This window comes from Pagrus major, chromosome 14 (genome assembly GCF_040436345.1).
Source record: "Pagrus major chromosome 14, Pma_NU_1.0".
NCBI classification, from domain to species: Eukaryota; Metazoa; Chordata; class Actinopteri; order Spariformes; family Sparidae; genus Pagrus; species Pagrus major.
In genome coordinates, this window is record NC_133228.1 from 7,119,060 (window position 1) to 7,144,990 (window position 25,931).

Here is a 25,931-nt window from a genome sequence, read left to right on the forward strand (position 1 = left end):
TCCATAGAAGTGTAAATCAGGAGTTGGAAGTTTGAACAGAAAGTTACAGCATGCTTGAGTTCAAACTCCTTTGAGACACCAGTGTAATAATAACAGTAAAATCTTTTCTTTTAACCCAACCTGCTGTTGATATTCTGCCGGTTGGGAATAAGCTCAATGTTTTTTTACTCTACACAAAACTGAAAACCTCTGAGTTTCCCATTTTTGTTTAACTTTTGAGCTGAATGTGTGTAAAACCACAGAAGAACACTGTGGAGTACTCAGAAATTATTTCTCGTGTGAAATAAAGAAGAAACTGAAAAAGTTTGCCACAAATACAACTTGAGTCTTTGCTCCAATGTGTTTCATTGTGAGTCTCCACAGTGAATTCTACTACTGTATAAAACTGATTGTACATGCATGATGATGATCAGAATAGACTGGGCTTTTTTCAGGGGAGGGGCCTGAAAGAGACAGGCACTAAAACAAAGTGTTCAGACAGAGGGTGAATAGAAGTGCTGCTGCAAAGGACAGTATGAGAGAAATAATGTGTTGTTTGACCATTAAAGCATGTTAACATTTTCTAGTAGAAATCCAAAATCAAAGTACTATGAATACTATGGAACCTTTAATTATAAGCAATGATGAACTAATAATCACCTTGTTGTGTTTCTCTTCTTCTTTGGTTCAGAATCGGTGAGGGGTATCCCAGCACCTGGTGGGATGAATGGGAGTGGGATTGGTGGGACGGTCCCCACCAGCCTCAGCGGGCAGCAGCTGGCCTCTGCCATTCCCTCACCCACCGCCGGCAAGTCCTGGCGCAGCAAGTCCATGAACCTCAAGCACAGTGCCACTTCGTCCATGCTGGCAAGCCCCACACACTCACCCTCCCCCACACATTCACCCCAGGGCTCTGAAGGCCTTCTTCAACACGGAAGTGATGGATCAAAAGTAGGGTCAGCCGGCAGCGGTGGACCCCAGAGATCCATGTTGGATAAGTTCCGCCTGATTAACCCTAGATCGGCTTCGCGAGCGTCGCCATCTGTGGCAGAGATGGCTCTGCAGGAAGAGGATGACCTGTCGGAGTATGGCGAGGATGGATTGACGCCCATGGGGTCAGTGTGCAGCAGTGGCAGTAGCAGTGCTACAGCCAAACAAATGCCTACTAAGCCCTCTGCATCTTCTCTCGCTACACCAAGCAAGACTTCTTCCTCCCCTTCGTCTTCATTTTCAAAAGCCTCTGCAAATGGCAGCAGATCCATGTCCAAAGTCAAGGACGACAAAAGCAAGTCTGGGAAATCTTCTAAGGACAGCTCTCCACCCAAAGAGGAGCATGAGTCGTATGCTGACCCCACCAAGAAGACTTCCAAAATTGCCAGCCTCATCCCCAAGGGAGGGAAGCCTTCATCTGGAAAGAAAGATGGCATCTCCTCAGCTTCCAGCAGCATCCCTAAGTCAGGACTTAAAGCTCCCTCCACCACAAAGTCTCAGAGTCAGTCGCAGAGCCAAAGCCAGGCCACCTTAAACAGCAGTGGCAACATGCGGGGCGGAGAGGTGGAGAGGGCCAAGCTGACCAAAGGAGGGCAGGGTGGGAGTTTCTACATACAGCGCTCCATTGGGGGCCCAGAGGGCAAAAGGACCAGCATGACCTCCTCCACCAGCACCTCAGCCCTATCTGGGTCCAGTGGGATGCTGGGAGGGGGTGGTGGAGGTGGAGGGGGGGTTGGAGGAGGAGGAGCAGCACTTGGAGGGAATGGAGTGGTTCAGCTTCCTCAGCAGCAGCAGCACAACCATCCCAATACTGCCACTGTGGCCCCATTCATGTACAGGTGAGACCTGTGCGTGTGTGCGTGCGCTCGCGCATGTGTGTGTGTCTTATGCACTACAATATTTCTGGGATACAGAATAAGTGAGCAAACTTGTTTATTTCCATCTCTCCCACACATTTCTAGCCCAGAGAGGTCAATATATTGACCCCTTTCGTCAAAGTCTGCACACATTCAGTCACACATTCACAATGTATCCACTCACACACACCCCATGAAATCCTGGAGCACTCCCAGTGATCAGCTGGCGCTCCCCACCATGCATCTTGCTCTCGCCTCCACATCTCTTCACAGTCATTACAGTACAAATTAACATCCACTGCCTGCCGCTTGCCAAAGCCTATTATTTAACTGTCTGGGTTTCATCTTTGATGTGAGAATCCAGACATTGGCAGCGTTCAGGAACCCCTTGCCCTCCTCTTCATTCAACCGGTGTTGTTTTGATGCATGCAGCTGGCGCGTGGTTCCCTGACGTTACAGCCATCCGAGGTGGAAGTGGGTAAATCTGCCCAGCAGGGCCGATTTTCTCTTACAACAGCCGAGGTAATCCAGGGGGAAAAAAATGGAGGAGCCGCCAAAGTCTCTGGAAAGCCTTTGTGCTCAGAGAGAAAGAGAGTTAGGAATCCCATTAAACAAGACTTAATCCTTCAACCCTTCTTTCCCTCTCGTCTTCCTCCTCCGTTGTGCACAGTCAGCTCTGCCACATTCAGTGGTGCTTCTTTCGAGCATTAGCATTACTTTAATCCCACACATTTAGCAAGTTAAAACTACTGCGGTTATCGGTCCTGGGCAGATAGTGAGTGATAGTCAGTTATGAGGAAGAGAACCGAAACGTGAAAAGTGTAAAAGCACACACAGCCCACTCAGTGAGCATAAAGTAAAGGGAAAAACACTGAGTGCAGAAAGTGTACCATCTGTGATGTCAGCCACAGGTTTCTGAAGGACCTTTTTGAAGCCTTGGCTTGAGTTTACCACTTGCTGCCATTTGTATCAGAGGTTTGGGCAAGGAATTACAAATGTGTCCAAAGCAAACGACAAATGCTACAGCTACTCCCAAACAAGCCTTACATTTTTAAGAGACCAACACATTTGCAATTTGTATTTGGAGAGAGAAGCCTGAAGTTGTTATCCTCCCTTCAATACAGTTTAAGTATCTTGCGGCCATTAAATATTAACAACAATCTCTGATTGTTGGGATTTCAAACTCTGAAGAGTCAATGGTAGAGATGTAAAATTGAGTCTTGAACTCGAGTTGACTTGACTGTTTTGATGACTTGGCCACTTGACAGAAAAAGAATGACTTGAGACTCAACTTGGGCTTGGAAGTTAGACTCTTGACTTGACATGACTTGTGACATAATGACTCGAATAACTAGTCTCCATTCATTTTATGTTTTCAGTTAAATGTCTTTTCTTTTCTTTCTGGCTGGCAGTCGTGTTTAAAAAATGATCGAAAGGGATTTTTTTTGTTTGAGTAGAAATGAAGAAATAAATGTATAAACTTTTATAGTTATTTGTTTTTTGTTTGATTACATTATTTCAAAGAAAATCAATAGTTATAATACATGTGTCATTGTCATACTTTTTGAACAGTGAGATGAATTGAACATTAATATCAATATTAGACAAGTACTAATACATTGTCTTTTCGGTTTATAATGACCATATTCTGCAGTTTAGACACGATTTGCCCAAGAAAAAAATGACTTTGCACCAAGTTGAGAATTGCACCAAATGACTTGGGACTTACTTGAAAAACTGGACCAAATAACTTGGACCAAATGACTTGGGACTTACTTGAGAACTGGACCAAGTGACTTGAGACTTGCTTGAGAACTGGACCAAATAACTTGGGACTTACTTGTCTTGGACCAAACGGCTAGAGTCCCATATCTGGTCAATGGGCAACTGGGCTGTTAGCAGCTTCTTCTTCCTCTGTAGTTAAGGCTCCGTCACATCAGAAATTCCTCCACCCATCCTTACGAAATAATAGGTCTTTGAAGGTTGGTGCTCTCAAAGCTTTTTTCCTGTTGTTACTGTACCGGGCGGTTTACTCTCCTTGGCATTTTGTTCTTAGAACTGACATTAAATCAGTCAGTAAAGAGTTCCTGCAGGGCTGAAACCTCTCTGACCTAGCAAACTTGCCTACGAAAGATTTGTATAGATTTGCTTTAACCCCACAAGATAATTCACTGATCATTGATTTTGTCTTGATTATGCCCTTTGAAATGCTGGTGTGTTCGGGCCTTTAGACAGTTATTTTCACACATTAAATAATAATGCACTAACACTAGTCCTCACTGTCGGTGTCTTGGACTATACACTGGACCAAAGACTGTATGAATCCCCTGGTTGACTTTTCTTGCCTTTGAGACACGGTGTAGTTTCATGTCTCCCCTCTACCTTTTTTTCCTCTGTGCCAGGATGTTTCCTTGTAGGCATATTTCTGTAGCCTCCATCTTCTACCTCCTCTACTCTTGCTATAAATGTTCTTCCTCACCAGCAGGCCTCACCCACAGCCGTCAGCATGCAGACAGTAAGTGTAAAGGCCTCCTGCAGTGCTGCAATTTACCATCATTTTCAGCCCAATTAGGCATTCTTGTCTTGTTTCACGATCTACGCCCACCTCAAGTTGTTGCCTCTGCCAAGATTTATAGACCAGTGTGGTTGTAGGACTTTGCTGCCCACACACACACACAGAGTTGCAATGTCGTTAACTGTATCTTAGGTGTCCTCTTCTACTCTTATAGCCTGAACTGACCGGAGTTCAGAAACAGGATCATGAATGATAGAAATACTGCAGTGACACATATAAGCTGGGTTCAAAATTGCACAAAATTGCTACAGTTTGAATCCTACATTAAAGACAGGCCTTACCTGAGTCATCTTAGTGAAGTTACCCGTCCCTTCAAAAGTAGCTGAATCAATTTTTACAGAATAATTACTCATTACTGCAGCAGTCACCTTCTCTCCATGTATCAGCTTTCATATTTTGGTCCCAAATATCTCTGTCTCTGTGTCTGTGACTCCACTGAGGTGAGGGAAGCTGGGAGGAAGAAAAACACAAGCTGAAGTCACAGGCTGATGCTGCTGTCGCAAATGGGAGGCAATTTTTATCTGCAGCTCTGCAGGTGGTGGTGGTGGTGGTTCCTGGAGTGTGTGTGCTGTGTGTATGGGAGGGCATGAAACTATAGAGTAGTTTGGGCTTATATCTGTCTGTGTGTTTGTGTATTGAAGATTTACTGTGTATGTCAGAGTTTGCATGTGTGTGTGGTTAAAACTGATAGTTCACATGCTTTTCATCGTGTGTGTGTGTTCCTGCGAGTGTGCATTTTATTGTTTTTGCATGTGTATCATCTGTCACTGTGTTTAACTGTGTGTTCGTCTGTGTCACTGTCAGTCTGTTTTTTACATGCGTGGTTTTGTGTTTTTCTTATTATTTCCTACGTGTGTGTAGGACTGTTATCTCATGAAGTGCACTGGACTCTATCCTTGTTTCTTCACATCAGCAAGCAAACAGTGGAGCGTGATGCAGCTCAAGGTTGAGGAGGAGAGGCAGATGCACACAAACACATTTTTTCCAACACACACACACAGAACCATTCACAGAAAGCAACTCATCGGAGACCGTCCCCCCCTTCTATTTAGAGGTGTCCATCTGTTGAATATGTGACTCAAACCAGAAACGAACTTAGAAATGCAAACACTACTCTCGCTAAACATGCAAAAACACAAAGAACAGAAGAAGAAAGGGAGATTCTGACTGTCGCTTTAAATAAAACACTAAAATCTCTCAGTTACTGGTCTTTTGATCCCTTAAATTCCAACCAATGCATCTGCTTGCCTCTCTATTAGTACTGTACCATTTTAGCCACTCCACAAACCATAAAGTGTTCATGAACTACTATATTTTTAACGTGATTGTAGTTTTGATGTCAAATTAAACTCCAACCAGGGTACAAAAGGAATTTTCATCCTTGAACAAAACTACGTCCTCTTGAGATTGGGGCAGCTGTGGCTCAGGAGATAGAGTGGGTCGTACACTAATCGGGGGTCTGGTTCAATCCAGGCTCTGGTTGCATGCCGAAGTGTTCTTGGCCAAGATACTGAGCCCCAAATGGCTTCTGAAGGCTGCTCCATCAGTGTGTGACTGGTAGTGTGAATGGCTGAGCATAGAAATATTGTGTGACGCTTCAGATAGAAAATGTTGTAACACTTTATAATACCCATCATTAATAAATGGAAAATTTATAGTTAATGAAACCTTTTTAAGTGTGTTTTTTATAAACCATGTTTTAAGGACTGGTTTATTGTAAAGTTGCCACTGATAAATAATAATAATAAAGCTTTACATTTGCTTAGTAAATTGTTTATGAAGCATTTCATTGTTCAGTATGTTAGTCAAAATAACTATTAACCAACTATTAATTCAACATTTCTTAATGATGGTAATTATACTATTTACCATATTTGGAGGCAACAAAATTGTGTTAAATAGATACATTACAATACATTACAAACAATCCACTTTACAACCACCTACACCAACTTGTAAAGTAGATTATTGTGATGAACATGATTCTGAAAACTTTCCCCCCATTGCTGTTTTAAACCAACCGTTGAAGCTCTACTCTGCTTGAGTTTCCCCGATACCTCAGCCTGTCTATGTAACTGCTGTGTATTATTTGTTCTCTGTGCCTCCAGGACATTCTCAGAAAACGACTGCACCATGGTGGCCCCAGCCGACCCCTGCCTCAGCCCCACCAAGGGAGAGCTGGTCTACAGCAAGACAGCCAAACAGTGCCTGGAGGAGATATCAGGTAGAGCATCATCACACATGCTGTGGGCTCTGCATATGTGATATTTCTCTGTGTGGGTGTGTGAATGTGCACATGCCTCTGTGCATTAACATTTGTCTCTTGTGATCTTGATCATATGTTTAACCTTCATCTGCTGCTCAGCATCTATTTACCCAGAGTTGACCTGCAGTGCTGATCTACATGTGAGAGGACAATGCATTTACCCTCTTTAGGAAATAGAAGAATTGGTTTAGCTGACATTAAGATGGTTGTATTACATTATGGATTAGCTGCACTACCTAACATTAGAGAAGGAGCAGGCTGCAGGCTCTGTTTCAGTGCTAATGGACGATAGTTAAAGGGTAGCTGCAGGACAGAAGAGGTTTTGAAGGCTACTGCTGTGGATAGCACAATGCACTGGTGTCGTGCGATTGGTGTGTGAGTGTATTTTCCATGAGTATGTGTGTGTGGTGACGTGTTTTGTATTTGTGTTTACTGGGGGGATCCCTGTTGCACACTGGTTTCATGTAGCGAAGGGAAAAGGTCAGCGGACAGCCGGACACAGGGAGCATCTGCAGCTCTCTGTTTACATCCCTGCGGGCTGACATCATCTGTTACAATCCCAGTGCTGCATCACCACCAGTCACATGACACATCATCGTCAGTACAAACACATCATTTATTGTTTTCAGTCTCAGAAGAGGAACAGATTTTGCAAATTTGATGTCTATTTTTATCCAGAGCCCCTACAGTTGTGTTAGTTCAGATATTTGAGCCGTTTCTAGATGGAGGAATGGACGGACTTCACATAGAAACTACAGTGGAGCATGAAAAGTGGGTAAAAGAAGAGTTTTGAGCCTTAAAGCAACAGAGAAATTCATTTAGTAAAGGTTGTGTTGAGAGAGAGACATTGAAATCACTCAGAAATGGAAACATTTGCTCAGAAAAACAATTTACCTAAAACATTGACTTTGAATTTCTATTAAAGAATTATCAACATGACAACAACAAAGACTTTGCATTAAATGTGGCCGTTTACATTGATAGTGGAATTAGATGGAAATGAAGGGTATGTTCTCCTTTATTTTGTACATTCTGTATGTTTAGGGTTAGGGTTATGATCCTGTCATAACACCTGTGCAACCAAAAAGTACTGGTTAAAATAAATCCCACTGTTTGTTTGTGAAGACTGAAAACATCTTTACTGCCCTTTTAATTGTAGTCAGCGGACATCTGTGCAATGGAGCAGAGAGGTCAGGATCGAGGGACAGTTTGAGGGAGTTTCTAACCATAAAGTGAAATTCCTGACAAGGAGTAAGATGAGAGGTTAAGGCAGGCAGCTCACCATCAAAACACAAACCGCTGGCACAGAGAAATTCCATTGTTTCGAATGGATTTTGCCGGGCTCAAATGAAGACTTCGGTGTCAGAACTCCTCGTATCCTGTTTTACATTAAAGATCATTGTCTTTCTGGCATTAATCAGGCAATATTGACTGGATTGTGAAGTCTGTCTGAAGCACAGTTCTTTTGTAAGTGATTTAATGTCCAATCAAAATTTCTGTAAATGATTTGGATTTTACATTTTTAGCAGAAAATGCCCCTTAGTTGAAATGTTGGATATGGCCATTTGGAATGAAACTTCATCCTTGTAATAACAGGAAATATAGAGGTTAACTCGGACGATAAATCAAGCAAACAGTGAACTCAGTGAAAAATAAGATGTCAAGTTCAAAGTGCCAGTGTGCACAAACAACAGCGTGTGATTGCTGGTTTGGTTTGTCAGGTCGGCAGTGACATTCCAGACATTTTGCTCTGGTCTCGGCTTTTACGAAACCCATCATTTGAAGGATAAAATTAGACTGCGGCGCTGACCATTCCCTTTGTTTGAGGTCCATTTCAAACACTTGCTTTTTGTCGTCACACGTTTCATGGTCGGTGCACATCCTCCTTCTGTCCGACTCTTTCTCCATAGAGGGGCAGAAAGGAGTCTCTAAGAGGGAAATTCAAGCATACGCACACCGCAAATACCACATGACAAGCCTGCTCGTATTACATATACAGGCTGAACCAATGTCAGGGGTGACAATGTCCAAACATCAAGGCAGTACCATTATATAAAGTCTTTGTCCACATGTTGATTTCAGATTTTGTAAATTTATTTTTAGATGGAGAAAATAAAAACAGCTGAGGGTAAGATCTGAAGTACTGTGATTGATTTTTATCTGTTCAGCTGTTAATTTTGGATTAAAAAAAGCACAACAAATGTGTGATGAACTGATAGCTGCAGACTAATATGTAATTGAGTGTGAACACATGATAAGGATAACCTTGATGATGGTTTTCGGAGGCTTCCAGTTCCTAGCTACTAGTAACCAGCATGAAAATATGTGTGGAAGACAGCTGTGACTAATAAGGGCTAATAAAGCCTGCATTGATTGATGGGGATATGTCGGTTCTGTGGTCTCATTGTTGATCCATGATAAGCTGCGGGCTCGCTTTTTTAGCTCCTCGAGATAGCATTTAATTAAGTCGGCTGGCTGGCGCGGTGCAGCAGGGGCTGCGAGCTTACAGGTGCACTGTCCAAACAACTCACTGTCATACTGTGAGCAAAAAGATAGAGGTAGAAAGAGAGGGTGAAGGATAGTGTGAGCAGGGGAAAGATAAGGGCAAGGAAGAGGAGGGAAGTGAACAGAAAGTGAGAGAATGAGAGGGATTAAGAGGAAGAGCGGGTGATAAACAGAGAAGGAGGGCTGAGAGAGAGAGAGAGAGAGAGAGAGAGAGAGAGAGTGCTGCAGGCTGCATGCTGGAATGAACAAGCAGACCGAGAGCTACGTGAGCCTGTTCGCCGGCTTCACCAGCCGTTCATTCTCCGCTGTGAGGAGAGAGGGACCGTCAGAGAGTCAGAGGGGAGGCAGGAGAAGTGTGGCAGTAAGGTGGTAATTAAAGGAGAGACAGAAGGTGGAGGGAGAGAGATAAGAGTGGATGAGGAGAGACTGTCATTTAATAGGGGGAAGAGATAAAGGGAGTGTTGAGCGCAGGAGGAAGGGAGAACGTGTTTGTGAGGGAAGGGAGATGTAGCGACTCATTCATCCACGCCCCTGACTGTGGTGGAGGAAGAGAAAGGAGCCAAGAAGACAGAGAGACAGGAGAAGGAGTGGAAAATGAGTGTTTGTGTCATGCTCACCGTCTGACCATGAGTATGTTCTGGCTCAAGGATGGATCTGGACTCTACCTACATGCCTGAGAGGGAGGTTTTCTCTCCGCTCTTCGCCTTGCGCCTGCTTTCCCTCCATCCCTCTGAAGCCTGGACCTCAGTAGGGAGGCGTGGGACATCTCTCTGCCTCCTCCGTCCTCCGGTTCCTCCTTCCCTCCATCTGCTCTCTCAGTGACAGCCAAGATGTGAAAAGGAGACAGGTAGATTCGCTTGCACACATAGTTTCACTCAGCGAGCCACCAGAGGCGAAAAGGTAAGCCGAGAAAAGGGAGGGGAGCAGAGATGAAGAGAGGAGCGGAGTTCTCGGTGTACCAGGGGGGCAGCCCAGCTCGCCGGCCTCCCCAGCCTCTCCCCGACAACCTCAACCTGCGGATCAAGCAGCGCTCGCTCACAAACCTGACCCTGCTCAGCGACGGTGAGCAGCGGGTTTACGCCTTTGAGCTCGACGAACCGCCGTCTCGCCTTTCCCAACCTCAGAACTCTTCTGTGTACTCCTCCACACAGCGGGCAGGAGGTAGCCTGCAAGGAAGCCCTAGGAAGGAGGCAACCGCAAGGGGCGGAGGTGTGCGGGGCACCAGAGCTCGATCCCTGTCACTCTCCCTCACTAAGGTGCTTTCTCAGTCAGAACACTCCCTCATCCCGGTCCCTTGGCGATGCACGGGCGCAGGCGGGCGGCCTCAACGAGCGTCATACAGCGGACACCCACGGGCTGAACCAGCACGGAGGTCTAGGGGGGAGGGCGGGACGGATGAAGAAGGCAGCAGCGGCCGGTCAGACGAGGAACCAGCAGCAGGAAGGGGTGGTGGGAAGCGTGGGGGCAAGGAGAAGGACGGAGGGTATTGGGCGGAGGAGGAGGTCTCAGGGGGAGGTCCTCGTGAGGGAACAGCTCAGCTGGATAAAGAAGTGATTCTCACCATGCTGGGCGACCTGGAGCAGGCGCTGCACACACAACCTCGCCCACCACGTAAGTTGACACAGTCAGTAGAGTCCAGGAAATGGCCATGTATGTGGAAGGTGTTACATACCTTAGATACAAGTAATTTGGGGATTACATGCCTTCAACATTAAGGGATTACTCTGACAGCACCACAAATTGGACACTTTGTACAGGAAGTAAAATAACTGGGGTTAAAGTGAGGTTTTGGTTGTTGAAAAAAGCGAACTTGAGCAACGTGAGTGTGTCAGAGCAGAAAACGCCTTCAATAAGCTGGTTATTTTCTTAATCCTCACCATGGGGAAACCTATTTCTCAGAGCACACTATTAGCATTTTAAGACATTATTTAAAAGCAATTTGCGCGACAAGGCTGTGAAAGGACACACACACCTCCCTCGTGCACGGTGTTGTTAATGTGTCCTCGCCCACAAGATTTACACAAGCAGCAGCAGGAGTTGGAATTCATGGACAGAGGCAGATAAAAAGATAGCTTTTTTTACTCTTACAAATCCTTTTTGTCACACTGTCACAGCCTACACATGAACCACTCTGCTGTGGGTGCAACATTGTTAAGTTCTGCACTGAACTAGCAGCTAGAGTCAAACCTATAGCTTGCCATGAGAGTGTGGTTTTTGCTTTTGGAATGAGCACCTGTGTACAAACCTGGCTTTGACGTGAGAGGAAAGGGGATGTGGGAGGGGGAGGTTCAGTTGATAAGATGGATCGTTTTCTAGGTATTAGTGACGGCAGAGACTATTATTGTGACTGTGCAGATAAAGATGCACAGCACAGCAGGGCGAGCTTTGGCAACGAGCAGATTATCGCTGTATTCCTATAAGCAGGTGGAGGCATGATGCAGCATAAAGCAGAAATACCTTGAGATATAGATGCTGAAAAACCAACACCTCACCTACTGATAAAGCACAGCCCCCTCACTGCCTGTGAGTCACACTGCCAACGTGATCAATACCTTATTATAACACCGTTAATTGCGTGTGTGAATGCTTATCTACAAGCTGTTTGTGCATACAGGTGCTTTTAATCTTTTTGCCTGCATGCATGCCTCCAAGTGCGTGCATTTCTATGCGTGTGTTGGAGATCTGTTCAGATAGTTGCAAAGCCATTTACATTTTTAAATAACTCTTTCATCCCGTCAAAGTTGGCTTTCACAGTATCCAGCTGCTGCGGTGGCAGTGTGCGCTTTTAGCCTCGGGGAGCAGTTGTCGTTGATACGTATTAACAAGCTCTCAATGTGCTGCAACGCCTGTGAGGGAATACATTCAGCAACAGGGCCAGAAGATTGCGTGTGGAGACATCTATCTGTGTGTGTGTGTGTGTGTGTGTGTGTGTGTGTGTGTGTGTGTGTGTGTGAGAGAGAGAGAGAGAGAGAGAGAGAGAGAGAGAGAAAGCTGCAGTAGCCACACACCAATGACTGACAGCCAAAGCTTCATTAAGGCTGATTTGCAACATGGGTAGAGCTAGCATACAGTTATGTCGAGTAGTGTGTTTGTGTGTGCCGGCATGCATGTGTGTGTATTATAATTAGATGACTGGGATGGTTCCCTAATAGTATTCGGCTGAGGCGAGTGGCATCAGTACCAGCTAACATGCATTATTGAAGAGAGGGGGAGAGAGAGTGAACTGGCGCTGAAGCACCCACTGGTACAGTGTGTGTGTGTGTGTGTGTGTGTGTGTGTGTGTGTGTGTGTGTGTGTGTGTGTGTGTGTGTGTGTGTGTGTGTGTGATGCTGGAGTGTGTGTACAAACGTGTCAGTCCCAAATGGCAGTTATTTGCATTATCTTGTGTCAACTCTCTCGAGCAGTGTTTGTTCCTCACCACATAGTGTGTGTGTGTGTGTGTGTGTGTGTGTGTGTGTGTGTATGTGTGTGTGTGTGTGCGTGTGTGTGTGTGTGTGTGTGTGTGTGTACCTTACTCCCTTCCATGCCCCTGGTCTCAGTTTGGCTGCTACACAGCGTCACAGGGCCAAGAGCTGGGCAGCAGCTTGAATCCAAATGAATGCTTTGTGGCTTTCTCACCTCTCTGTACTGTTAGATGGTGAAGTGGAAACACCAGCTGTACATGTGAATAAGCAGCCACTGCATTATGATATTAGGAGTTAGGGATTGAGCTAGAGCTTAATCGATTAGTCGATCAAAAGAAAGTATATTGGCAACTATGTTGTTAACTGATTAATCGTTTCAGTCAAACAAAAAATTTCAAACAAATGGTGGCTTTAACTTCTCAAATAAGGATTTGCTGCTTTTTCTTTGTCATTTATGATCGTAAATGAAGAGTCTTTGTGTTTTGGACTGTTGGTTTGACAAAAGAAGCAATTTGAAGATGACATCACTTTGGACATGAGCTTTTTTCATTAGTTTTTCGACATCCTTTACTCTTAAAGATTCATCAATTAATCATGAAAATAATCAACAGATTAAACTATGATTAAAATAATCATTGGTTACAGCCATGGATTAAAGCTATGGTCTACGATTTGAAAGATTGATCATTATTATTAACATTATTTAGATGGTGGTTATGGCCCAATAGTACGACCTACACAATGTGAAGAGCAAAAGGAACCAAATAAATACATAATACAAGAGGTTTGTTTGGCCCTGAGCAGGTAATCTTTCGTCTTTATTGTGGATTTTGTGACACAGATAACTTTTATGCTGATGCTGGCTTATGACTGTGAAAGCTGCTGTTAGTTTTTTTCTGTGTTATTAGATGACGTCGAAACAATTTCTGTCTCTGCATTATTGTCAACACTTGTTTACTTGTTCAACAGAGACGTTAGCCTCTATGTTAGCATTGTAAGCTAAAATTGCTATCATGTTTACACCAAATCAGCCTATTTATTTGCTTGTGGCAGCTAAATGAAACAGCAAGTAATGCAAGTAAGATGAATGAATGGTTGAATGAAACCCCTCCGCTTCGCGTTGGGGTTTTATTCATCCTGTCCGGATTTATTTCTCCATAACAACCTCTTGCCTGGTCACTACTCAACTGTTTTGCTAACCCTCCTCCCGATCTTGTCCATTTGTTTTCAACGAAGCCTTTGCTGAATCAATATGATGGATTATCATATACGCATTACGATGTGTGTATTTGTGTGTCTTATCTGTCATAAACAAGAGATTACGGTTTACGGGGCACGTTGGTGTCGCGGTCTGGTGCTACTCAGACAACAGCTGGGACACAGCTGGTCCGAGGCTCATGTAGGTTTAGTTTTCAGCCACAATATGGAGGCGATCGTTGTGATTAAAGCTAATGGCAGCATCTGTTAGTCTCTTGGCCCTCAATAACTTTTAGAAGTGGCTAACTTAGCTGTTGATAAATAGTAACTTATTACCTAACTAACGTAACATAGCTGTAACATGCTAATGACGTTATGCTAGCTTGGCTGTGGAGCTTAGCTGTGGACATTGTAATGACTTACAAGATTTACGTTAGTTTCAACGTGCGTTGTAATAACTTTACCTGTGAATCCAACATCGTTACTCCGCTTTCAAAGCTGGCGCTGTATTTGGTTTCTGCCGGCCGGCTTGTTGCTTGTTGCAGGAGGGGGTGTGTCGCGGGAGGCTCCGAGGGGAGAGCGATACCAGCTCGGAGGGGAGGGATTAAGGAGCACAGAGGGGAGGGGTGTGTGTGTTCACATATGATGACATATTATGACTTTTGGAATGTTATTAACTTTGTCAAAGGGTCACTGCCTGGTCAGGTATAAGGAAAAGATTGTACTTTGTTAAGATAATAACTTTATTTAACTAGATAACTACATTCAGTCTCGAAATGTAAGTTACGTAAGGGACATAACCCACAGAATGTATGAGATGTCACTCACAACGTAATATGTGAAACATTACAAATGACATAAGTTACGCCATTTACTGACCGGGCTGCTGTATTTGATGCGTTGGGAGCGAGAACGGGCTGGACATTTTTCAGTTTTAACAGGGGGATGGAACCGGTCTTTTTGATTCACCCGCAACTAGCAAACTGACTCTTTTGGTTTCAGAGCCATGGAAGGGAGGTATAGATTCTAACTTGGGACGTCAGTCAGATAAATGATCTATGAGTCAGGCAAACTAGACTAACAGATTCAACTAAACAACCCCGCATGAAGAGAGGGAATAGTAGGTTAACAAGGGGGATGCATTTTGGTCATTTTGTTAACAAGGGGGATGACATCCTCCCTCATCCCCCGTCAAATTGTGCACTGTCTGCTACTCTATTTGATCCACAAAAGGCTGCTGAGCTGGTAAATTGCTTACAGGCGTTGTTTATGGAATGAATATTCATTTTCTAATTCAAGCCTCCAATGTGTGTGCGCATGTGTGTGTAAAGTGTTGTTTTGGCCGTGGGATGCTGTTGTATTGCCGAAAATTCTGCTCGCCTCTATACTGAGCAATGCAGGTGAGACCTCTGCTCCTGTACCGCATCGAATCGCTCACACACTTGCACTCAAAAAACATAAATGCACACACACGCCTTGGGCTGCTTCTCAATGTTGCATGAAGTGTCCGTTCTTGTTGGAGACTCCAGGGCCAGATCTCCTCATATCATTTTATAAAGGGGCTGTAATTGGATCTTTTTGGAAGGGGCCCTGGTGAGGGGAGAGGAGCAAGGAAGACACGAGAAAAGGAAGAAGAATTACAGAAGAAAGAAAAAACCTCTCCATTTCCTGTTAGATTCTTGGACTGGATGTCCTTTCCTTAAGGAGCTGCAACCTTCTGAAAAATGACAATATCGTACTATCCTGTGCTTCAAAGGAGAGTTTTGGTCTCTTGTGATCCTATCAGTGCTGTTTCAGATGTATTCCATCCTGACAGGAATAGATTCAGGGCACGGAAGCTTCTGTTCATCGGCCGTGAGCACAATTTTGTCACAATGACTTAATGTATTTCTAGTAACTTTTAGAACAAGATCATATGTTCCTCTTCGATTTGTAATTACTGGCCACGGAGCGAACATCTGATATGGGGTCAGAGGTTAAGAACATGAGGCATCACCTCAACCTCACACAACCTGCAGACTGTTTGCTCGGCAAAGACAAAACATGACCTCAATTATGCCAGACTGCTCCTTACCCTGTGAGGTCACTCACTGCACTATACAGTATAATTGAGGTCAAATTTTGACTTCATTTTGAAAAAAGATTTTTTGAATGCGGACATTGTAGTGTTTGGATCTTTCTCGAACTGTGAGATCTTTCATCGTTGTTACTTAGACTATGTTAACTGGCACTGAATATTGTAATTGGTAGCAGGTAAAAAAAAAATATACCTATCTGCTACTGTTTCTAGCTTGATGTGATTCAGTGATATAAACTTTATTTCAAAAAGGGCTGCAACTAAGGATTATTTTTATTGTTGATTATTTTCTTGATTAATCAATTAGCTGTTTGGTCCATAAAATGTCAGAGAATGGAAGAAAAAAGGCGACTAGTGATTTCCAAAGCCCAAGATGACATCAAATGTCTTATTGGGTTTCATATTCAGTTAAATGTTCAAATTTTAGAAGCTGGAATCAGAGAATTTTGACTTGTATTAATTTGATTTGATTAATCAATTATCAAACTAGTTGGCAATTAATTTAACAGTTGATAACTAATTAACAAAGTGTTTCAGCGCTAATTTAAGCAGCTCTTTCTACAGGAGAGACATGGCCGACAGAGCTGCATCAAACAGAACAATTGCAGCCTGTAAAAGAAGTGAATAGATTCACTGTCAGTGTCACCAAGGCAATTTTCTGCACATCCATTGTACATAGTGACTCTAACAATGCGCATTTTCACTGAGGATACACAAAACAGGAAGAGTGGTGTCAGTGTGCCACATCAGCTACACACTGGTAGTGTTGTGTGAGCCTGTTCAAATCGAATCATTTTCAGTCTGTGTGTAGAAATGCCAGAGACATAATGCAGAGCACAATTTTGCACACTGTGAAGTTTAGTTTGAATGAAATGTATACAGTCTGCGTTTTTACTTGAGAGTTTATCCAGATGCCTTGAGGTCAACTCTGAAATTCTATAGTTATCCAGGGAAAACCAGCTTAGCTTATCTGCTTGTTTTCAGTACCAACCTGCCATATATTCCTCCATATAAACACCTCATCTCTTTTCTCCTCCTGGCGCTGAGTTGTGCCGCAGGAGTAACCGGGGGCCTTTACAAACCTCCAGCCTACCAATACTCCCATCTGCCCCCATTTGCCCCAGTCAGTGTAATCACAGTAGCTTTCTGTCAGTGTGTCTGCTCACAGCGCTGGAATCAGCACACGGTGACAGAGCACAGCTTCTCGCGCTCATCTTCCCATCACACTACATTGTCGCCTTGTAGTACAAAATCTGCCGGCTTATTCACCAGTTTCCCTTGTGAGAGCACCTTAGAACTGGAAAGCAGTGTGACCGGCATCCATTTGACTGTACGTCTCATGCCACTTGTTAATTACCCATTCTGTGGTTCCTGCCTGCAGATATAGGCTAACTTGACAAGCTAAAAGAGAGGCTTAATTGGAGCAGACAAGCAGATACTTTGGTGCGCCCACAGCTCGCACTCATGAAATGTTGCCCACCCTGTGCTTATTAGCAGGAGCTCTCTCAGAATGGGCCGAATGCCTGCGTGAAACAAGCACTTCATCTGGAATCACTGAGAAGAACGTGTAACATATGAAGTGCGTTCAGAGCTGTGTGCTGCTGTAGGGCAGGGTAGGAGGATGTGGACTGAAGCGGCAGCGTTTTCTGACAGAGAGGCACAGGAGCTCTGACAGAATTTGCTTTCGCAGGCACGACTGTGTCCCGAACTAACTGACAGAGCGCATGGTGTCATGGCACGACATTTCTGCTTTGGCCTGAAGGAAATATGTCAGTACTGCGTAAAATAATGTATCTACTTTTTTAGACTAAAAGAACTGCGTGTAGTGCAGCCTGACAGGCAGATTCATTGTATAGCTTCCAAATTGTCAACATGGGGTTTAGGGACATGCAGCCATGCTGGCTGATTGGACATCCAGTGACATCCAATAAAATGCTGTATGTCAGATGTCCTAGTCGCTTCCTATATTGTGTGTTTATGCGTGTGGAGCCTTTGTGTGTATAGGTGACTGTTGTCAGTAAATCCTTTAAAATGTGTGTCCCCAGGAGAGGATCCTGAGACAAGACGCATGAGGACGGTGAAGAACATTGCTGACCTGCGGCAGAACCTGGAAGAAACCATGTCCAGTCTACGGGGGACACAGATCAGCCACAGGTAGGCACACAGATGAGACTGCTCATTACGCACAGGTCATGCTTAGTGAGTCTGGTGTGGTATTTGGTTAAGAAAACTTGTAAAAACCATGCAGACAAAGAATTTGTGAGGACATTTGTGTGCCCATGTAGATCTCACGAAAGAAACAAGAGTATAGTTATTTGCCATTTAAACCCCTTGTCCACATTTTCCCAGCCAGTCCTGGATTCAACCCATCAACCCTGCAGCCATAAGCTTAGTGAGCTGTCAGGGCTTTAGCTATAGCACAAGCAAAATTGAAATTCACCCCATAGTTAACATAGTTTAATGCTTCCGCTTCCTTGTTCTTCTCGTCAATCTGATTCAGCTGTGGCATTTTTATTTATGAGGTTTTCAATAAGCTCCACCAATCAGAATGAATTTTTAAAAGCACTTTAAAAGTTTAACCCAAAGGACTTGTTTCAGGGTTGAAGTGAATTATTCTACAAAGCCTGGCTAAAGCCTCTACATTATATAACTGAGACAATAGTGTAATGTAACACCTCCGATTGGATCATTTATAACTCACAAAAGAAAAACTTATCCCATCTGCTTCTTAGGTGGTTTACTTAACTATTTATACTTTTACTGGCATCAGATGAGTGTAACTGTGTGTTATGTCTGACCATGACTGCATCATTTGCCTGTTTGGCTTCAAAGATTCGACCGGCCACCTGGCTCACTGCAGGCATCATGCAACTTCACTCAGACACTGCTTTAGAACTAAATCAAATGCAGACAAAAAGGATGTGGCTGCCAGTAGCTACTTTAACACACCCACACCTGTTTTAAGAGACTTATAATACAGTCACAGCTATAGTTTACTGTCCGTCTGAACAAGAAAAGTAAAGTTTGTTGTAAAGATTCTTGTATTTGGTTTGTTTGAGTGACTCTGCTCAATTAACAACAGATGAGGGCTTTAAATAAGGTCCCTGAAAGTCACAAGTAAGTCAAGCCCTCACTAACTACAGTCTTTATATTTATATTTAGTTAGCTAGTTAACCTTAAAGTTCCCATTAAACGACTCGTGGAGTGCTTCGTGCTTCACCATAGTTAGGGAGAAAACCAGAAAAGCAGAATATATTTTCTCTATGAAATATGATCCAGGGTTACCCAAATCAGAAAATAAATTATGTTGCAATTAAGTTACAATGTTTTCAAAATAAGAGAGCATTTGTTGGACGCAAAATTAGTATACACCCTCTAGTGCAAGATGAGTTATCAACATTTTTTTTTTTATTGTTTTTGCCACCTTTTTGCTATTGTTGGGCCCGCTACTGCCACATTGGAGAGATATTGAGCAAGACGTAATCAAAAACACATAAGCATTGATTTTGACGTCATGGAAAGTTTGAGGCTGCATTTATTTTTTTTCTGGCCACTCGGGGGCAGTGCAACAAACTGTAAACACAACACTGACCTATTATTAAGTTGATATAGAGAATGTATTAGTAAATAGTGACTTATTTACACAGCCAGCATAGACAGAGACAGATCCATTTTCATTCTTTTAGCTCTGTATTTCTCTCCACTATCTCCTTAGGGAAATATCTAGCTATTTAGCTGCAAAATGCATCACTGTGTTTACCATCTAGTCGCTTATAACAGATCTGCCTCAAGGGACTTTACAATCTGTACAGTATTGGTAGTGTAATGTACTGTTTGTTTTTTAGAGCTTTTTGGCTGAATCCAGCTGCCTGCTGCATCTCCAACCAACACAGATGGTGTTGAGAGTTAACCAAGGCAATAAACTTGCAGGCCAAAACAATGAATTAAAAGATGCTTAAACACCCCATAGAACTGAAGAAAACCCATATGATCCATTGTAATCATTGGTCAGCTTTAAGAAGCAAAGCTGCAGTGACTACCTCTGATGTTGCCTGCTGCTATAGATAGTAATGTCTGAGTAACCCTCAACAAGAATGAGCACATGTTGAAAATGTAAAGAATGTGGGTTAAATGTCTTTTTCCTGCAAAAGAATTGTATCATCTCATCCGAGAGCCGCAGCACATATAGACCTGCCTCACACTGACAAAATGTGTGTGGTGAGTCTAAAGCGAAGACATGTTTTACTTCCTCAGTGCGTCATAGTCAAAACAAAAGACACACACTTTACAAAAGACCCACACATGTCACGACCAAACCACTGAAAATAACCAAAAAGAAGAAGAGTTTCTTTTGTGAGCACAGTTTTGCATCTCAGCAGCAATCATCCCAGTCAGTTTCCTCGTGCATCCGTTGTCCTTGGAAAATAAAAGCAGTTCTGATTTAGGTATTTCCAACTCACCCTGCGCAGTTTATCACACTGATCCGACAGCGAGATATGTCTCCAACTATTAATGATGTTCCCTCTATTACCATGCCATCTTCTCCACATTTCCTGGAGTTAATTAAAAACAGGCTTCATCTTACTCACCAGCTGGCACACGTGTAATGACATTCTGGAGTTGATGGACAACCAAAACCTTGAAACGCTGTCCCATCTGTGACCCATGGGCAACGCAGAGAATCAAACAGTGAAGACTGCAGCTCAGGCGAAGACAAAATGATAACCATTGGTTTCTGTCAGCTCCCTAGGCAGTGGTTCTCTGCTCGTCCCTCTCCTTCTCCCTCAGTCTATTATTTTGTGTGTTTTGCCCCATTTGCAGAGGAAGATGGTGGCCAGGCTGCCGACAGCCATGACAGATGGCAGTCTGTGTGTGTGTGTGTGTGTGTGCGTCCATGCAAGTGTGTGTGTTTGTTTTCTGCTTCTTTTTTTCTTCAGAGGAGTCTCAGCCGGGCGCGATCAATATAGCGCCATTGTCTTACCACCACATTTAATCCAATGGGAGTTGGGGTGGGAGGTGTTTGATTGGTCTGAGACTTCCAGGTCTCATTCACTTGCATCAGACACACAAGGACAGTCAGCATGAAATATGTGCAAAATGCATCATCATACCTACACATTAGCATCACATAACAGTGCGTCTGTGTGTGTGTGTGTGTGTGTGTGATTCGGAGCAGTGAAGCAGTAAGCACTGGTTTAAGATGGCAGCAGGCCCAGTGAAATAGTGTATGGGCTACTGCACTGTTTTCACCCATTAGATTTAATGGGAAAAAGAGGAAGTGGGCTCCTGAGTGTGTGTGGCTGTGTCAGGTCTGTTTATTTTCTGAATGTAAGGATAGCCTCAGAGTATGCATACAAATTCTGTCCATGACAAAAGCCCGGCCAGACCGTTCTAATCTCTCCCCCGGATAAGAAACGGCTGTAATCACCATGAAGCTTTGAAGCACCTTAAGTAATTAATCACTGTTACGCTCGAGCAGACATGACCATCATATTCATCACTGTGTCTTTCTCTGTCGTCTCTCTTTGGGATTCTCCCTCTATACCTGTTTACACCCCATTCATGCAGACTGGGTGTTCAAATGTCCAGCAGGAGCGCTCAAAACATAAAAATGCAGTCCACCACCACAACAACAGCCACCATAGATTCCTCTTTAATCAGCAGTTACTATGCTTATGCTACGTTCATTTTTCCTCACAATAAATAAGAAGTCTATTTATCTGTAAGTGCTGGTGTTCTATTTGTTTTGATCCTTGCCACAACCATGCACCCGATGCAGTGTTCCTGTTACTTTTCAACATCTCTTCTTAAAACAATAATATGTATCTTCTGCAGCTAGGGGGCCCTTAACAAAATGAATGAAAACAAAAGACTTGAATGACGTTGTGAAGTAGCGTGGGATTATGGGATTGTTGTCTTCATTGTCAAACAAAGACTATTGCTGCCGACAATCTATCTGATGTGACACAGGCAGAAATGTGAACGGACGCGGTGATGTAATAAAGTTTTATTCAGGTTACATTTAGTTCTGCTCTGTCGGATCGTCCAATGTTTTCCCCAGTTATTATAGCAACAGGCAAGAAAATAAAAGACACCTTTACCTTCAGTAAAATTACAGGTATCGCTAGAATTTAACATTGTTGTAAGTACACAACTACAAAAACTGCTGCAAAGGTCTAGTCATTTTAGACATTTTAATTCAGAAATGTTACATATCATATCTTTAAGAGAGAAATGGAATATCAAACGTGCCCAGATGCTAACCAGGGTCACCGCATTTCATGGTCAGCGCCATCAAATCCTAAATCCCCAAGATGTCCCATCATTTTTCAATGTTAAGTGGCTTTTGTAAATCTTTGGCCTCTTTGTTGTTCCTTGTCAGGCTTGTGTGTCCCATCGCCGCACACAGATCATTGCTTGCCATGTACTCCTCACTCCTACATGGAATTTTTTACTTATGCTAGAAGGAAAGATAGTTATTGTAATCGAGGGTGTGCTTGTTCTTAGTAGTAATGGAGCAGAAAAGCTGGAATATTTACGAAACTAAGGTACAATATAATTAATTTAACAGTTTCTCTTGGAGTTTTCAGTGAAATGTAGGGCATCTGTCACATTTGGATGATGTTACTTGTCACATGACCATGAAGACAACTTGTGTACAGCATTGTCATTTTCTGCATTTTGGCAGCTTCTGAGAAGGAATACATTTAGGCAGATGTTTTCCCCATCTGTGTTTTGATTAAACTGAAGTGCAGAAAGCCAGCTCTACACAAATACAACCCCAAACACCAAGTCTAAATACATTCTAAAATTTAGAATAGACTTACACCTGTAGTTATATAGTCTTTAGTCCTGTTCACTGCAAGAATTCATAAAATATACTTCTGTGGTGGTTATGTAGCTCACTAATATCTGCTCTTTCCACCATTAATCGTGTATCATTATGTGCCGGGCCTCTCTGCTACATTTCCCTGCTCCAGAAAGACACAGAAAATCCACGTTCATTATGAAAATGTAGATTAAAACTGACTAAAACCTACAACCGGCCCACGGTGAGGTGCAGCTTGCTGGAAGCTGGTGGCAGCTAATGTTACCTAAAATGACTGACCAAGTTGAAAAAGCTCTATGTGCTTGAGCTACAGTTTCATGAGCACTGAAACCATGTCCCTTTCTTATTGAGCTGACCTTGCTGCTTTGATGCGGCAGTCATCATGGCAGCTCAATTCACATCTGTAACATTCTCCAGAGATCCAGATGTGTTGGGGCCTCCCCAGACAATCTTTATTGATCAAAAAACACATTTAATTTCCCTCCGCAGTTTTTTTCTCCATCCAGACAATGAAAAATGGTATTGATTGACATCTGAAGGGAAGAACAGCTCCATGTGTGAAGAAATGCTTTGATTTTCAAGGACGAACCTGGCACAGCAAACAGAAAAGGGAAATCTACCCAGCTCTTGTCTCCCTGTCTGTTCAGGCCTGAGGGATCCCTGTCTAGTCCTGGGGGGATTCAGCAACCGCCAGATGACATTTGAACATAATAGCTTCACCCGGGCGAGTTTGTTTATTTTGTGTTTACATTTTGAAGACAGAAAGAATTGGGCAGGCTAAATTATTCATTGCTTTGGAAGTGAAGAGATAGCTGTTGGTCCTATGTGCGTGCATGTCCAGGATTCTGAAGCAAGGCCGAGTTTTTTTCTTTTGTTAATTTTCATTTAGCTGACGCTTCAAAACCATACAGTGAGAGCAAAAAGTAAAAGTCCTAAAGCACCAAAATGACAAGTCGTAAGAGTAATGATGGGTCAAATTCAGACACACTTTTCAAACCCAGCCTGACAATGTTCAGACTGAGTGGAGAAGTGACATGATTCAGCTGGAGGAAGGTAATACAAGGCACTTCTTGACAAGATGAGTTTTCAGTTTGTGATGGAAGACGGAAAGTGACTTGGCTGTTCTGGCTGGAGTGTGTGTTGCATGGGTGTGAAAGATGGTTGTGTTGGCGATTGGGCGGGGACAGTTTCTCAGGGTCCAGATTGAAGATCTGTGATGTGATGGCGGTGAGCAATTACTCTGAATTGCTCTCAACCTAGAAGAGTTTAATATCTGCCAGTGCTAATGCCAGTCTCACCACACACACACACACACACACACACAATGCATAGTTAAGAGTATACTTCTACTAACAATACCAAAGTACAATGTTCAAATATTACAGTCATGATGCAAAGTGGTGATTCTTACAAAAAGTGCCTGAAAACTTGATTTAATATTCACTATGGAGTTAATAATCAAATGTGTTATAGAGGAAGTTGTAACTGAGTGTATGAGGGAGTGATTTTGCATGCAGCCATTAACGGTCTTTGTTGTGATTTAATTCTCTCAGTTTATGATACAGAGTGCACCCGAGTTAATACAAACTCCCATAGAGCCATAATGGTGACATTAATAGTTTAGTCCGAAGAAGAGTCTGCACACGAAACACAGCATCTGGACCTTTTCACTGTTAAACCAAAACTTGTATTAGTCTTCCAAAATATAATCATCTCAATAACTCTTGAGACTAACCCTACATTCACGTACTCCTCAGATGTTGCCTACGATATAGCACTTAGAATTTACCTGACATCTTAGTAAAAAACTTGTCTAACTAATCCAGGTCAGTCCATGTGGACAACAACAGTTACAACCTGATACCATATTACACAATTTACATGGAAGCAAAAAATTGATATGCAAAAAGTGAATTAATAGAAAGTTTACTTTTGTCTGCCATGGTTCTGAGGTTCTGAGACTTCAGACTTTCAGGTGGTTTAGTTTGGATCGTTACTTGTAAGACAGCAAATAATTGCTAGAAACTTTAATCTTCTGTCATAACTAGATAATATTCCAAAGGTAGACAAGAGGTTTACAATGATTTTATGAACTTTCAAAGGTTGCTCCTCTTCTTTGCCTTCAAAGGGCAGATTGGACCGCCATCATAAATTTTACCTCAAGCCTACAGTACCAATTAGTGCATTTTGACAGAGAATCTGAGATGCTGCTATTGTACATGGGTTAATTAGAAACTTGGATCTATGGTCAGGAGTAACAAGACTATGTGGCTGTAAAATATGAAAGAACTTCTTTCATGAAGAAATACTGTTGTTAATATTGTACATGAAGTGTGTGGAGAGCCTTTGAAGTGTTACTGCAGAATACCATCTTTACTGAGATCAGTGAGTGAACCTTCAGGAGAAACACGCGTTTAACTGTTAAACTCTCAGACCTCGTTAGCAGCAGTGGGAGAAAGTTCCTGCGTATTTATATTTATCATTGCTCAGCAATAACCAATCCCCTGCTGTCTACATGGATTGTTCTCCTACTGAGCTCTTGGCTAAACACAACATACTCTCCCTCTGTCTGGATTTATTTTGGATTGGTTCTGCTTTATACCAGATAGTGTGATGATGCAGAGATTCTCATAAAGCAGCAGGGTTTGTGGGAAATGTGGTTTTCATTTTGAGACATACTAGTATGGAGTGTGACATATATTATAGAATTTATTATAGTGTGTCTTTTAATTGAACCTGTGTGTTCGTATGTGGTAGGTTGAGTGCGTAAAATATCTCGGCACCTTTCCTGTTCTTGCTGCACAGCCATATCCTTTAGTTTGCATGCTCATTTATCTCAACACCTACACACACACACAGTCTCTCTCAGTTTATCTGTCTTTTTTTCCCTGCTGCTGCCTGGAGATAAAGATAAGCTGATTTAGCAAGCTACATTGTGTACGAATGGTTAAATGATTCTGATTTCTATACCATGGGAAATTGATTTCTGTATTTTCATATTCCACTGTGATTGCTTGTCAGATAAGTAGCTGGGGTCTTTTTTGTTTGCATTGTTTGTTTGTTCATTTGACTTCACGGCACTCTGACATGTCTGTGTCTTTGGGCTTGTGTGCCTGTGTGTTAATCTGAGGAGGTGTTGATAGAGATGTGTTGTGAATATGGCTGGCATCGCTGCCCCTCTCATGTTGGCACTTGGCATCACAGGGGTGCGGCGTTCTGCAGTTCCTCAACCGTCACACACACACGCACACA

The 25,931-nt window shown here is 43.0% G+C and overlaps 1 protein-coding gene across 1 annotated transcript in view; it reads left to right on the top strand.

Annotated features, from left to right (window-relative positions):
- Window positions 1–25,931, top strand: part of nav3 (neuron navigator 3) — a 209,165-nt gene that overhangs the window by 116,652 nt on the left and 66,582 nt on the right. Inside the window, exons 8-10 of the mRNA XM_073480877.1 lie at window positions 671–1,808; window positions 6,510–6,625; window positions 17,896–18,004. Of these exons, the coding sequence (XP_073336978.1) occupies window positions 671–1,808; window positions 6,510–6,625; window positions 17,896–18,004 (1,363 nt within the window). The remainder of the gene's footprint in view (window positions 1–670; window positions 1,809–6,509; window positions 6,626–17,895; window positions 18,005–25,931) is intronic.